At 44.6% G+C, this 16,400-nt stretch overlaps 1 protein-coding gene across 1 annotated transcript; it reads left to right on the plus strand.

Moving 5' to 3' along the window:
* Positions 1 to 447: 447 nt before the first annotated feature.
* On the plus strand, positions 448 to 15,263 carry LOC109938132 (myelin and lymphocyte protein-like). The gene is made up of 4 exons (XM_048596684.1): positions 448 to 541; positions 3,092 to 3,279; positions 7,673 to 7,795; positions 14,489 to 15,263. The coding sequence occupies exons 1-4, from the start codon at positions 448 to 450 to the stop codon at positions 14,561 to 14,563; spliced, it is 480 nt and encodes a 159-aa protein (XP_048452641.1). The 3' UTR covers positions 14,564 to 15,263.
* The last annotated feature ends 1,137 nt before the right edge of the window (positions 15,264 to 16,400 follow it).

Genomic DNA, 16,400 nt, shown 5'->3' on the forward strand with positions numbered 1-16,400 from the left:
CTGGTAGTTGGGGTGTGTGGTGGAGGGCTATTCTCCTGCCCCAGGGCCATCAGACGAGGCCACAATAGCAGACCTTGCCTGCCTGCTCTGATGTTGCCTCCTGGGTCAGCGCAGTCTCAGGTCAATGATGCCCTTTGGACCCCAGTGCCACCATCTGCTAACTTGATCTCTGCTACTAAACACACTTCCCCCCCAACACCCAAAGCTCATGCCCTGCTTCTGCCACTGAAACGTACAACTTCTTCCCTCATTCATTCTCACCCACCTAATCCCTTCACACCACTGAGCCTGTACATGCCCCCTGCACTGCTTACTCACTCCCTCAGCTCACCGTGTCACATTTCCTTTACCACCAGCAGCACGAAGAGATGTACCAGCCATGTTTACCCCACTCAATCTTTTCCTTTTGACTCATACCAGGAGAAAATGGCCCATAATTGTGCCAGGATGAGTGATGGGGTGCCCAATATTTGGCTTGTCACTCGCTTTCAGGAGAAGGTCCTGAGCTTGACCGCCCCTTATGGCAGACCGACCGTAACTGGTATCAGATTCTGCCCTTAACTAACTGTGCCCGGACCCCTTGACTGAAGACTACTCCCCTTTAACTGTGAGACGTGGCCATTTCTTTGAAGCACGTGCAGTGTGTTTGCTGTGTAAGCCGTTGGCACATGGGGCAGGTGTGAGACTGACAGCAACATTTAGTAAGGTGTGAGGCTTTGTGGTTGCTCTAAAAGGCAAGGCAAGACAGATGTCCTGTGAGCCTCTTAGCTAATGATGAGGGGTCAAATCTGAAAAATACATGGCAAGGCAGGAATGCTGTGAGGATCCAGCTAGGTACTAAAAAAGTCAGCATTAAGAGAGTGGGTGAGCAATCTCTGCGATGCAGGCTGGTCCAGTCCATGAGCTGGGTACATGCCCCTACGCACAAACTCTTACAATGACACGCTGCTGCACCCAAAGTGCAGCAATGAAGTGAAGAAGCCTACTGTAAGTGGGTTGGAGAGGGTGTGGAGAGGTTAGATGTGTCATATATTCGCCTCATGGGTGTGTGTTGTATGAAGCCACTGCCCATGAAATGCGCCAAAAGATGTTGGCGCCATGCGTCCAACCTGGAGGAGTAAATGTCAAGCCGGAGTTGCCAGTTTGCTGCTCAGAATTTCATGTTGGAAATTCTCTACTTTGTATCCAACAGGTGGTAGAACAGGAATCTACATATTAATGGGGCAAGGTTAGATAATAATGAGGGTAAGAGTGAGTGATAATCCCTCTTACTAGTCCTCTCATTGTTCACCAGCAAGAATCTCATCTTGACATCTGGAACTTAGTTGGGAAATGTGACCTGTTGCCTTCGCTATTGAGAAAGGCCTCACTCATGATTCTCACCACATCCCACATTATTCAGGCCTTGGCAAGATTCTGCCTTTACAGAGTAATTCTTGAGCCCAGACTTAAGCCGCTGTAGGCACAGTTACAATGGTGAGGCAAAGAAAGAGTGTGTTTTGTAAGATAGCCAGAATTTGTTTGAAAGTGGAGATCTCAGAGAGTTGTAAAGTTGGCGGCAGGTTACAGAGGTGAGCAGTGGGTGCAATCGATGGGAGGTATTTGAACACATGAGAACTTTAATAAAACCGATATTGGTACAGCAGAGCCAATGTAGGTTGATAGGCACAAGGTTGATAGGTTAAACAGGGCTTGGTGTGGGCTCGGATAGGGAAATGTGGATTTTACATTGAATTTGAGAATTCACCGATAAAACCATGGACAAAAACAGAAGTTGCTGGAAAAGCTCAGCAGGTCTGGCAACATCTGTGAAGGGAAATCAGAGTTAACATTTCGGGTCCAGTGACCCTTCCTCAGAATGGGGAAGGATCAATGGACCCGAAACATTAAGTCTGATTTCTCTCTCACAGATGCTGTCTGACCTGCTGAGCTTTTCCAGCAACTTCTGTTTTTGTTGCTGATTTACAGCATCCACAGTTTTCTTTTCATTTTTATTTAATAAAATCATGACTTTGTTTGCCCTCTCTGAGATGAATTAAAAATAATTCTATGACATGGAAGTTCAGGGGAGATCCCTGATGTCCTCAATAATATTTCTCTCTCAACCACAACTGGTAAAACGAATCACCTGGCTAATATCCCATTGCTATTTGTGAGTTTTCTTTTTGTAAGTTGATTGCCATGTTTCCCACCTTATAATGACGGCTGCACTTCAGATGCCACACATTGGTTGGAAAGTACTTTGGATATCAGGAGGCACCGTGTAAATGCAAGTATTCTCTCTATTTTCTTTACTAAACTTAATAGCCCCCCAAAAAGCCCATCCTCACTCTGACATGGCTGAGCTTTGGCCGGTGAGAACATAAGAACGTCCTTTCTACATTCAAATGCTGACAGTAAATGTTGGAATCAGCCAATTTAGCTGTTGCAACAGCGAGGTGTGGTTACCTGTTCCACCTGCAGGCACTGTGCCCAAGATTTCCCTGGAAGGATTCTGTAAAAATAGTTCCAGTTGTGTTTTTGTAAGACATTTGGAAGCCTACAACTTTGCCACTAACGTGCTTCTAACCTGGAAATATTTCTAATGGGCTCAGTATGGTGTCGGGTTATATTCCAGCAAAGGTGGAGGGATGGATTGAATCAATAATTACATAAATAGCACGGGATCTTAAGATAATAGGAACATTGGTCAGATTGGGATGTCTGATCGGCACTGATGGGTTAGACTGAAGGGTCTGACTCCGTTCTGTATGACTCTGTCTTAGTCGTTCAGACCTGGATTTTTTGACGAGTACCTTGTCAAATTAATGAACCCCCTCTTAAAGGAGAGAAAACGAGAGACCTGGAATCTGCCAGGAATTTGACAGTCACCCCAATGCCTGGTTCCTCACAATCCAGTGACTGTGGGACGGGGAGAAGGAGTCCAGCTCCTCTTTCTGAGGGTTAGCAAACCACTTTAGCTAGCGAATGGGATCCACATGACAACATTGCTATTTGTAGCCACGTTGTATTTTTTTCAATGAGGAGGACTGGGTGCAGAAACCATTTGGAGTCTATGAGGGAGTCAGTCCGGGTTGACGATAAAATAAAGACTTGCTCTTCTTCCTACAGGTTTTTGGTGCATTAGTCTGGATCCTTGTGGCTTCTATCAACGTTGCTGATAAATACAGCCAAGGCTGGGTGATATTTGTCTCCCTCCTCCTTTTTGTGTTAACTCTGCTCCTGCTGATCTGTTATTTCTTTGGATGGCCTCGGAATTCCACAGCCTGGTGTTTCTTGGTAAGTGTGCAATGTGTCATCATACTACAGGCCAGAGTAGATTTACTTACATTAAAAAAAATCATCCTTGGAATGTGGGCACCATTTGCAAGGCCGGTATTTATTGACCATCCCGGATTGCCCTTTCTGGATTTTCCAAGGGCAGGAGAGACAGCCGCATTGCTGTGGGTCTGGAGTCACTTGTAGGATAACGGACCTCCTTCCCTGAAGGACGTTATGAAAAAGCTTGGGGTTGGCTGCAATGCTGTGATTGTTATTGATGTTTATTCCGGACCTGAGTTTAATTTTTTTCCTTCATCTGCCCTCATGGGATTTGAACTCTTGCCTCTGTAGTGCAAATCTGGTTCGCGAGTCCCCTAACCTAACAACCGTGCTGCCACCCCCACTTTAGAGAAGCCACAAAAGCAAGTACAAAGATCGAATTTGAAATTATTGGGTCAGTTTGAGGCAGTGCCTACCTAGAAAGAGAAGGGCAGAAAGTACAAGGGAACCCTATCACTTCCCGGTCCAATGCGGTTGGGATTTGAAAATCCATTACCATCCCTTCCGGCCCCTGGGTCACAATCCCAGAACTGCCCACTGCAGGTCTTCATGTTGCAAATTGCAATCCTCATTTGGAGCCTATCGCACCAGAAAAACAAGAAGAAATTAAAGCGAATTCAATCAAATAATGTAATTTAATCCTGTGCCAGGGTCTCTCATCTATATGGGGGGCATTTGAGCTCAGTGGTGGGATCTTCAGACCCTCTGGTGGGGATGTGATCTCTGTGATGGGGATTTGATCCCTCTCGTAGGCGTGTGTTTTCTGTGATGGGAATCTGACCCCTGTTGCGGGGATTGATCCCCCTGGTCGGGGTATGATCTTTATGCTTTCTATCCAGTTACATCTCTGCTACGAAACACAGCTGAAATTCTTTAACTCAATAGGCAATCTTTAGCTCAATAGGCAATCACCTGTGAATCCAGGGACATTACCGCAGCCAACCTCTTACCCCTCTCCAAAGCAGTTACTTGTATTAGAATTCACAAAATGCTCAAGGATTTGAGTGTCTGTTTGCTGTTTGGTGTTTAGAGGCCATAGCAGGGTGGGTGGCTTCAGCACCAAGGATTGGGGGGGTGAGGTGGGATGACTTTCTATGCACACATTTCCCAACACATGGTCCCTCAGTCGGACTCTAGAAGTACTAAAGTGAATACTGTATTGTAAAAAATGCCATCTTGCTGACTTTTTGATGTGGGGCAGTCCACGAGTGACCCTTTGCTTGTTTGCTTGTGGTACCCCCAATGTGGCGGGCACCATTTCACACCCCCCACCACTTGGTGAATTGGCAGCTTTGTAGGAAGGTTACCCATGGACCTAATCAGGATGGAGCTGGGGAAGTGTCCAGGTGCCCGATGACTCTGGTGCCCCTGGATTAAATGTCCTGGCCCCCAGCACCAAAGGTCCATGAATGGGAACTATGCCATCAGCTGGGCTAGTATTTGCAAGTTGTCTCTGCTTTGTAGGACGCAGTCAGTAGGACATATGCCTCTGATCACACGGTCCTGGATTCAATGCAAACTTCAGGAGTTGAGCACAATAATCGAAGCTGAAAATCCAGTGAAACAGGAAGAGAGAGCTGCACTATTGGAGGTGCCATCTTTCAGATAAACTGTTAAACCAAGGCACCATCTTCCTGCATGAGGAACACCACCAAATGCGAGTTCCTTTCTGAGCAATACACCATTCTGACTTTGAAATGGACTCCCTGTCTGGCTGTTCCTCAGTTGAAAAATACTCATCCTTGCGCTCAAATCCCTCCACAGACTTCCTCACCCAGTTTCCTCTGGCCTGTACATCCCTTTGAGATCTCTGTACTCCTCCAATTCTGCCCTTTGTGCATCCCTGGTTTTCATTGTTTCATGGCTGGTGGCTATGCTTTCTCCTGTCCCTCCTCTTCTCCCCCACCCCCACACTTACTGTTTCAGGCACTTTATTAAATGTGGCTTCGGCACCCCAATGCCTCAGATCTATTCTGATAATGTCCTTGTGAACTGCCTTGGGATGTTTTAATATGTTAAATGCAAGTGTAGTTTATTATGAGAAATCTTTTCCATTACAACACATGATCAACTGATTAAGGTGTCTTTTAAAGACACCCACCATCTACAACAATTCTGTGGTGGCAATGCTTTCAAATACAGAAAGGATTTACAGGGATGCTGCTAGGGATGGAGGGTTTTAGCTATAGGGGGAGGCTAAATAGGCTGGGGCTATTTTCCCTGGAGCATCGGAGGCTGAGGGGGGACCTTATAGATGTGTATAAAATTGTGAGGGGCATGGGTAGGGTAAATAGACAAGGTCTTTTCCCTGGGATGAGGGAGTCCAAAACTAGAGGCCATGGGTTTAAGGTGAGAGGGGAAAGATTTAAAAGGGACCTAAGGGGCAACTTTTTCATGCTGCTTGTATGGAATGAGCTGCCAGAGGAAGTGGTGGAGGCTGGTACAATTACAACATTTAAAAGACATCTGGATGGGTACATGAATACAAAGGGTTTAGAGAGATATAGGCCAGATTGGACTAGATTAATTTAGGATATCAGGTTGTCATGGACAAGTTGGACCAAAGGGTCAGTTTCTATGCTGTACAACTCTATGACTCTATGTTGATTTTGGAGCAAACACTTGGCTTTTAGAACATGGAACGTATAAAACATAGAACAGTACAGTACAGGCTCTTTGGCCCACAATTTTGTGCGACCTATTATCCTACTAAGATCAAACTACTCTTCATTTTACTATCCTCCATTTGCCTATCCAAGAGTCGCTTAAATGTCCCTAAAGTAGCTGACTCCACTACCACTGCCGGCAGCGCATTCCACACGCCCACCACTCTCTGTGTGAAGAACCTACCTCTGACATTTCCCCTATACCTTCCTCCAATCACCTTAAAATTATGCCCCCTCATAATAGTCATTTTCGCCCTTGGAAAAAGTCTCTGGTTATCCACTCTATCTGTGCCTCTCATCATCTTGTACACCTCTATCAAGTCACCTCTCATTTGTTTTCGCTCCAATGAGAAAAGCCCTTGCTCCCTCAACCTTTCCTCATAAGACCTGCCCTCCAGTCTAGGCAGCATCCTAGTAAATCTCCTCTGCACCCTCTCTAAAGCTTCCACATCCTTCCTATAATGAGGTGACCAGAACTGAACACAATATTCCAAGTGTGGTCTAACCAGGGTTTTGTAGAGCTGCAGCACAACCTTGCGGCTCTTAAACTCAATTGCCCGGCCAATGAAAGCCAACACACCATACGCCTTCTTAACAACCCTATGAACTTGGGTAGCAACTTTGGGGGATCTATGGACGTGGACCCCAAGATCCCTCTGTTCCTCCACACTGCCAAGAATCCTGCCATTAACCCTGTATTCTGCATTCAAATTCGATCATGCAAAATGAATCACTTCACACTTTTCCAGGTTGAATTCCATCTGCTACTTCTTTGCCCAGCTCTGCATTCTGTCAATGTCCCATTTCAACTTACAACAGCCTTCCACAGTGTCCACAACTCCACCAACATTCGTGTCAATGGCGAACTTACTAACCCACCCTTCCACTTCCTCATCCAAGTCATTTATAAAGATCACAAAGAGCAGAGGTACCAGAACCGATCCCTGCAGAACACCACTGATCACCGAGCTCCAGGCTGAATACTTTCCATCTACTACCACCCTCTGTCTTCTATTGGACAGCCAGTTTTGTATCCAGACAGCCAAATTTCCCTGAATCCCGTGCCTCCTTACTTTCTGAATGAGCCTACCCTGAGGAACCTTGTCAAATGCCTTGCTAAAATCCATATACAACACATCCACTGCTCTGCCTTCATTAATGCGTTTTGTCACATCCTCAAAGAATTCAATAAGGCTTGTGAGGCATGACCTGCCCCTCACAAAGCCAGGCTGACTATTTCTAATCAAACTGTGCTTTTCCAAATAATCATAAATACTATCCCTCAGAATCCTCTCTAATAATTTGCCCACCACAGAAGTAAGACTGACCGGTCTGTAATTCCCAGGATTATCCCTATTCCCTTTCTTGAATAAGGGAATGACATTTGCCACCCTCCAATCATCTGGTACTATTCCAGTGGACAGTGAGGATGCAAAGATCATTGCCAAAGGGGCAGCAATCTCTTCCCTCGCTTCCCGTAGTAATCTTGGGTATATCCCGCCTGGCCCAGGGGACTTATCTATCCTCATGTTTTTCAAAATTTCTAGCACATCCTCCTTCCTCACATCAACCTGAGACATCAGCCTGAAACTACCACAACAGGTCTCAGGCGCTAGAAGAGGTTAGGTTTAGATGAACATTTGAACTTTTAATAAATGCTGTTTTTTCTTGGTTTGCTTCAACAGGATGCTTCATATCATGGTATTGCAGCTCTCTTTTATTTCAGTGCTGCAGTTCTGCAGGCTAATTCGACAGTACGTCACCAAAGTTTGAATGACAAGGTGTACAAAACTGATACTGCAGCAACGGTAAGCACAATCTCTGTTCAAATGGTGCCGTCCTGTCATTCCTGTCTCTTTCTCCCTCGCTCAAGTCCCAAATCGAAATGAGATATAGGTTAACATGTTTTATTTTATATTTTCTGAGGTGGAGAGAGACAGAGAGAGAGACAGAGAAAGAGAGAGACAACCAGTCCCTGTACCACAGACCTTAAGTACTTTTCTCCACAGTTAGAAATGTACATTTTTTGTAATTCATTAGTGGAAATGGGCATTGCTGGCTTGCCAGCATTTCTTGCCCGTCCCTAGTTGCCCTTGAGAAGGTGGTGGTGAGCTGCCTTCTTGAAATACTGCTGCAGTCCTCCTGCTGTGGGTTGACCCACAATGCCGTTAGGGATGGAATTCCAAGATTTTGACCCAGCAACAGTGAAGGAATAGTGATATATTTCCAAGTCAGAATGGTGAGTGGCTTATGGTTTCGGTGTGGAGGGCCGTCCCTTCTGACAGGGACTGGGTATTAGGGGGGAGGGCAGGGCATGGTGACAGGGAGCGGGGTGGGGGGTGGGACGTTGGTGTGGAGGGCAAGGTCTGAGTGTAATTCTGTGTAGAGAACCCATGCCACTAGTGAGATGGGGAGGCAATGGCCTAGAGGTATTGTCACTGGTCTGTTGATCCAGTGATCCAGATAATGTTCTGGGGACCCAGGTTCGAATCCTGCCATGGCAGATGGTGTTATTTGAATTCAATAAATATCTGGAATTAAAAGTCTAATGATGACCCTGAATCCAGTGTCAATTGTCAGGAAAAAAACCCCATCTGATTCACTAATGTTCTTTAGGGAAGGAAACTGCCATCCTTACCCGGTCTGGCCTATATGTGACTCCAGACCCACAGCAATGTGGTTGACTTTAACTGCCCTCTGGGCAACTGGGATGGACAATAAATGCTGCCTAGCCAGGGACACCCTCATCCTGTGAATGAATAAAGAAAAAAAGAAATCCTCCAGCAGGCAGAGGGTGCCTGAACTTGAGCATCTCCCAGGCCCACAGATAGTCCACCTGGATATTCTTGGCGACTTACCCATGTGCTGTGAGCACGTGCTACTCCAAGGAGAATCTAGGGGTTATCATTGAACAGAAACTCAACTGGATTCACCTTATAAATACTGCATTGACAAAAGCAGATTAGAATGCTGCAATGAACAACTCATCTCCTGTCCGCCATCTACAAGGCACAAGTCAGGAGTGTGATGGAATACTCACCACTTGCCTGGATGGGTGCAGCCCCAACAACACTCAAGAAGCTTGACACTACCCAGGACAAAACAGGCGGCTTGATCGGCGCTGCATCCGCAAATATCCAGTTCCTCCACGACCTACACTTGGTAGGAGCAGTGTGTACCAGCTACAAGATGCACTGCAAGAATTCAACAAGGCTCCTTAGCCAGCACCTTCCAAACCTTTGACCAAAGCTGGAAGGACAGAGATACATGGGAACACCACCACCTGCAAGTTCCCCTCCAAGCCACTCGCCATCTTGACTTGGAAATATATTGCAGTTCTTTCAGTGCCATTAGGTCAAAATCCTGGAATTCCCTTCCCTAATGGCACTGCGTACATACACTGAATGGATGGCAGCAGTTCAAGAAGATAGCTCACCACCTCCTCCTCAAGGGCAACAGGGGATAGGCGATAAATTCTGGATTTGCCAGCATTGCCCAAGTCCCGTGAGTGAATGGGAATAAAAATGATCTGGGTTAAGAAGGCTATGCTCACCTTGTGTGCCTCTGAGAATCGAGTGGAGGTGTCATACTTTTCACATTCTGCCTTCCCCCCCTCACCACTGCCCCCCAACCCCCACCATTTAACTGCCATGCCCCCAGCAGTTCCTGATTATGTTTGATGGTGAGGTAAACTCCAGCATTTCCCACCGAGCTGGGGAGTGGGCAGGATACAAGGCAGAGGTCAGCAGCACAGGTAGGCATACACTCGCTGCTTGTTCTCTGCCATGGTGTAGCTGTTGATTAACTTATAAGATGATCACATGAGGACATTTAACAGGCATACGCACCAAGAGAAAATAACTGGTGGAGCTTTAAACGCTGCTGTACACACATCATAAAAATAGCTACAATTTAAAGATTAATCCCACATAAAGAGAACTTGTATTTATGATGCATCTGATTAACACCCTCAGAAATGTCCCAGGAGTGTGGCAAATCAATAGCAGGAAACCTGGAGCAGAGGAGGAGATCTGAATGTGATAGGACAAGTGGAAGTGGCACTGCCAGTACTGAGCAGGAGGTAGAAGGTAAAATTTTTACCCAAACATGTCAGGTAGCACAGTTCTAGTCCAGTTTGAATTCTAAATACAGTGCCAGAATAAACAAACACAAATACAGCCCGATTTGACACCAAGTGAATGATTTTGAAAGACGCTTACTGTTATTATATACATAAAATGTTAAATCTATTTTCTCACACAGCCTGATCCAATAAACAGCAATGAGATTATCATTGAACCTATTTTTTGATAGTCTTGCTCACGGAAGGATCCATAGAGTTATACAGCACAGAAACAGACCCTTCGGTCCAACCTGTCCATGCCGACCAGATATCCTAAACTGATTGAGTCCCATTTGCCAGCATTTTGCCCATATCCCTCTACACCCTTCCTATTCAAATAGGAAGCTATATTCATGTAGCCATTCAGATGCCTTTTAAATGTCGTAATTGTACCTGTGATATTTTTGCAAGAGGGCTGTAGAAAGAGGGGCGATGTTTAGCCAATACTAACCTGCATTATAGTTTGAGGATGGAGAGGCGGTTGTTTGAGGATGCAGCTTAGGGGAGGTCCCATAGAGGGAAACTCCCTGAACCAAATCCTGTCACAAAACAGTTGGTGATGGGAAGATAGAGCTCTGCACTCAGATACCGAGTGCACAAAGTTACTGGCACTTTGCAGCTCATTTCAGCTTGCTGAAGATAAATGATAGAAAATGAAAAAAAATCAATATATGTAGGTTGCATGTGAGGAAACAGGCTCCTATGTCCAAGAATTTGTGTCTGACACATTGAATTAGAGACTGCAAGCAGCTACTTCTGAACCTCTATATCTCCAATTGGTGGAACTGATATTTGATCCCAGTTAATACATATCTATCTTGTAATTAGGGATAACACTGGCAGTGCATTCATACTTTCCACACTGAGACATTCTATTCATCGTTCGATATGTAAGAGGATCCTAGAACAGCCTATCAGTTACTGAGGGTCCAGTAGTGTGTTGATCAATAAGAGGCTGTATTTCTTGAGAAATGGAAGGTGGTGGGGTCTCTCTGGGTCAAAGTGGTATTTGCTAATGACAGTTCAGAGCACTGCGAATTCTCTGAGGGAGACTTGGTAATCGGGTGCCAATTTAAGACTGAGATGAGGAGGAATTTCTTCTCTCCGAGAGTTGTGACTCTTTAGAATTCCTTGCCACAGAGAGCTGTGGGGGCACAGTCCCTGTGTATATTTAAGGCTGAGATAGATAGATTCTTGATCAGTTGTGGAACCAAAAGTTATGGGGAAAATGCAAGAAAATGGACATGAAGAGTGTTAGATCAGCCATGATCCTATTGAATGTTGGTGCAGCCTTGAGGGGACGAATGGCTTACTCCTGTTCCTATTTCTTATGGCCTTGGTGGTCTTACTATCAAATACTTGAACTAGGTAGCTGTGGCATACTCCAGGACACTGCTACTGATTGACCAGCCTTCCTAGCTCACTGATGACAACTGGATGCATAGACCTGTCACTGGGGATTTTTTTTTCTCTTTATTCATTCATGGGATGAGGGTGTCCCTGGCTAGGCCAGCATTTATTGCCCATCCCTAATTGCCCAGAGGGCAGTTAAGAGTCAACCACATTGCTGTGGGTCTGAAGTCACATGTAGGCCAGACCAGGTAAGGATGGCAGTTTCCTTCCCTATATTTTTGATAAGGTAGCTGACTATCTGACATGTACAGATTACCATCAGCATGTTTCATCGTCAAACCAAAGAACTAAGAAAACTGCGAAGGTGGAGTTTGCGGGTGGTCAGCATATGGTACAAATTCTCTCCCCCAAAGTCACCAACAAACATCCCACTGCCAATCCAGCAAACCCATGCCAGGAAAAATGGATTCAAGGAGGAGAAATACCACTCCAAACGCACAGCGTGTTGGTTGACTCATAACTGCCCTCTGAAATGGCCGAGCCAGCCTCTCAGTTCAAGGGCATTTGGGGATGGACAACAAAGTCTGGCCTAGCCAGCACCACCTGTATCACATGAAACCATAAACAGCGACTAATCGCTTCTTGGATTGTGCACAGTAAGTTGGAAGGTGTAATCTTTCATAATGACATCTGGCAGAGCCACATCAACACAGGTTCATCTTAACACCATCAGATGCCATTGAATGCAGCTTGGTTATAGATTATGGGAAGAGTGTTTTTTTTGGCATTTCCAAAATAAATAACCCTCGGTAGAGGGACAGATTATCAGAGTTGGAATAAACAAGCATGAAATGGCTTTTGATTATCTTTCTAAGATGTCACTTGATCAGTCATTGATTGCTTTGATGAATACCTTGAAACCAGTCAGGCGTAAATAGGATGCAAACTTCTAAGTGTGAGATGAAATTTTTTTTATTCACTTGTGGGATGTGGGCATCACTAGCTGGCCAGCAATTTTCATTGCCCATCCCTAGCTGCCCTTGAGACCATGAGACCATAAGATGAAGGTGGTGGTGAGCTACTGTATTGAACCACTGCAGTAGGTTGATGCACAATGCCCTTAGGGAGGGAATTCCTCATTCAATATCAGTATGTGGGCAATCGAAGCTCCTTCATAGAATCATAGAAACCTTGGCCATTGTACCTATGCTGGCCCTTTGAAAGAGCAGTCTCAAAGAGTGCCAAAACTCTGCTCTGGTGGTAACCTTGTAAACTCCTCAATCTCAGATATCTGCCCAATTCTACTTTAAAATTACTTATAGAATATATAGCCACCATTTTTTCAAGGTAGAGCATTCCAGACTATTTCCAACCATCCTCTGAATGAAAGAACTTCCCCTCATCTCCCCTTTTAGGGCAGCACAGTGGCTCAGTGGTTAGCACTGCTGCCTCACAGCACCAGGGACCCGGGTTTGATTCCAAGCTCAGGCGACTGTCTGTGTGGAGTTTGCACATTCTCCCCGTGTCTGCGTGGGTTTCCTCTTGGTTGTCTGATTTCCTCCCACAGTCCATAGATGTGCAGGTTAGGTGGATTGGCCATGCTAAATTGTCCATAGTGTCCTTGGGTGTGCAGACTAGGAGGGTTAGCCATGGGAATTGCAGGGTTACAGGGGTTGGGTGGGTGGGATGCTGTTCAGAGGATTGCTGTGGACTTGATGGGCTGAATGACCTGCTTCTACACTGTAGGTATTCTGTGAGGTATATTCACAATAATTTTGAATCTCCAGTTACTAACGCACATGCTGGCAGGAATATTTCTTTTCCCACTTATGCTCACAAAATCTCTTATCATTTGAAATCAATTAAGTCACCCTCTATGTTTGAAACAGAACAGTTCTAATTTTCCCAACATTTCTACCCTTTCCTCATATGCCTAGTAATATCTTGGTGAATTGTCTCTATATTCTTTCTAGCACTTCCATATCTTTCCAGACATCTAGCGTCCAGAATTGCCCACAATATTCCAGACGAGGTCTAATTACATTTCTGGTATGATCTCTTCACTTTTATATTCTCAGCATTGATCTATAAACCCAAGTGAATGACACATCTTGTTAACCTGATATCAAAGATTTACGCATATGGGATGGTTGGTTGGCTCAGTGTACTAGATGACTGAGCTGTGCAGCAGAATAAAGTTAGAAGTGTGAGTTCATTCCCATATTGACTGTAGTAGTTCTTGGGAGTATGCTTTCTGTCTTTATCCCCCATACTTCTGGAGTGATTATCCAAACTTGTACATAATCATTGTCTCTCTGTTTCTAATGAAGAGAGATGCCAAAGGTTCTCTGTGGACAATGCCTCCATATGCATGTATATATGGACACCATAATCTCCTTGTTCACTTGCACTTGTCAAAATCTTGCCTTTTATAATGTTTTACCACAAAGAGTGACACTTCACAGGTCTCCATATTGAGCTCTATCTGCCATGCCTCTGACCATTTTGTCACCTACTACTTCACCAACTTTTGTACAATCTGAAAACTTTATAATACAATTCCCAACACCTCTTATGAAATTGCAAAGAACATTGGTTCTGAAACTGGACCAAATGTTTCCCATTTTGCCCACCTCTGTCCTGCTTGTCACATTTGTTCTCTGTGCTTCTTTCTCCCCACAACACTGAATGAAATGATTGAACCAACACCTAAAGAAGCAATGTTTGAAAAGGCAAAAGAAAAGAATAGAAGAACATGGGCCAAGGATTGGGAAGGGGGTTTTCAAGTAAACAGAATCAACTGAAGAGATGGCACCAGCACAAGTGAAAAGTGGGCTTTCTCACAGTCATTTCTGTGATTCTATTAAATCAATGCAATGTGGAATTCCAATCTTTATTCTCTCTGAGTAACGCATAGGAAAAAATGTAATTAAAGTCTACATGTTAAACCATTGTTGCTTTGTAAACATGAATTATGATTATGTTAGAAGATATGTAATGATAACTATTTCCTTTCACTTTGCAGATATTTGCATTTGCAGCCACTGTGCTCTATGTTGTTCATGCCGTGTTCTCATTCAAAAGGTGGAAATCAGTGTAAGTGTCTCCGAGCTGGATGGAAAGTGAACGTTGAACTTGTGGAAGACATCTCTCAGAAAGTCGATTTGTCTCCACTCAACGTATATCACAGTCATGCAATTGTGTATTGAAAATGGGGTGGTAATTCTGTTCTGCTGAAGTGTAATCTTATTTTAATCTTCCTGTATTTTTCCATTATTTCTGTTCCCCGCATCCCAGCCACTTTTCCCCGACCCATACTGCCCATTGTGACAGATTGTTCAACTGTCGAGGGGTTTTGAGGTAATTACGGATGGGAAAAGGAGTTCAGTCCCAAATCCATCTCAACTCAGATCAACAGAAGAGCATACTTTCAATATATGTTCAAGTGGGGTTCGAGGGTTTGAGCTAAAGGGAGAGACTGAGAGTGCAGTGGGGGTAGTTGGGGCTATTTTCCCTGGAGTGACGGAGGCTGAATGGTGACCTTATAGAGGTTTATGAAATCATGAGGGGCATGGATGGAGGTGAATAGCCAAGGTCTTTATCCCAGGGTAAGGGAGTCCAAACCTAGAGGGCTTGGGTTTAAGGTGAGAGGGGAAAGATTTAAAAGGGGCAGAAGGGGAAACTTTCACATAGAGGGTGTGCATGTATGGAATGAGCTACCAGAGGAAGTGATGGGGACTGGTACAATTATAACATTTAAAAGGCATCCAGATTGGTATACAAATAGAAAGGGTTTAGAGGTATATGGGCCAAATGCTGGCAAATGGGACTAGATTAATTTAGGATATCTGGTTGGTGTGGACAAGTTGGACCAGGAGTTTGTATAACTCTATGCCTCTATGATCTATGACCAAGGCAATTGACATGGCTTGCCTGAATCCCTCTACCACATGAGAGTGTGATATAAAACCTGGCACATCTCTCACTGGACACAGGGACTGGTCATACATGGGTACAGTCACCCAGCCCTCCCTTAATTGCCCTGCCTTCCAAAATTCGGAAGCACAATTCGAGACAACGGGAACATTCAAAAATTCTCCTGTCAAACCCTGACAGGTTGTGCACTGCCTAAGATTTTCTTTCATCCACATTCAGTGAGCAATTAATCTATTCTGTCTGTCAGTCCCAAACTTTGACCAACTTGGCAAACCTGAAGCGAAACACTGAGGATGCTGGAACTCTGAAGTCAAAACAGAAAATGCTGGAGATGCTAAGCATGTCTGGCAGCACCCATTTCATGAACTGCTCTGTTAACTGCATTTCTCACTCTATAGATGCTGCCAGACCTGCTGAATATTTCCAGCATTTTCTGGTTTTATTGTCAAATTGTGAAATGTAATTGTGTGGAAGTGGCGTGAAATGTAACCGCTCACATTCTGTCCTCAACTGAGAATGTAAACTACACTGAATACAGTAAAATGTGAAAAACAGAATTGTGAAGGCATTACTGTAAGGTCTGAAACACTTCAAGAAGGCCAGGCAACTAGGGACAGACAATAAATACAACATTGAAGGGACTGCCTAAGAATAAATAGGAATGTGGAGACTGGCGTGATGTGACTGGAGAATTGAACACTGCAGAACCTAACTGGTGCACTTCACTGTCAGCAGGTGATTGGTCATGTTTTAGGAGAATCAGATTACTATCTGAGGATTAAAGATGTAAAAGAATATGACAAACGAGATCTAAAATGGTTGCTCTTCACCTCATTGCAGCATCAGGCCAACAATGGCATCAAGTCGCAGTGAACTGAAATGATAAACCAGCTTAAAACAAGATTGTTGTGGCTTTTAGCCCAGCCTCAGGACATAACGTTTTTTAAAACTTCCTTTTTTTTTGGTTTTCACCCTGATGAAAGCCATTGGCCGTTGTATTC

This window comes from Rhincodon typus, chromosome 5, assembly GCF_021869965.1.
Source record: "Rhincodon typus isolate 14 chromosome 5, sRhiTyp1.1, whole genome shotgun sequence".
NCBI classification, from domain to species: Eukaryota; Metazoa; Chordata; class Chondrichthyes; order Orectolobiformes; family Rhincodontidae; genus Rhincodon; species Rhincodon typus.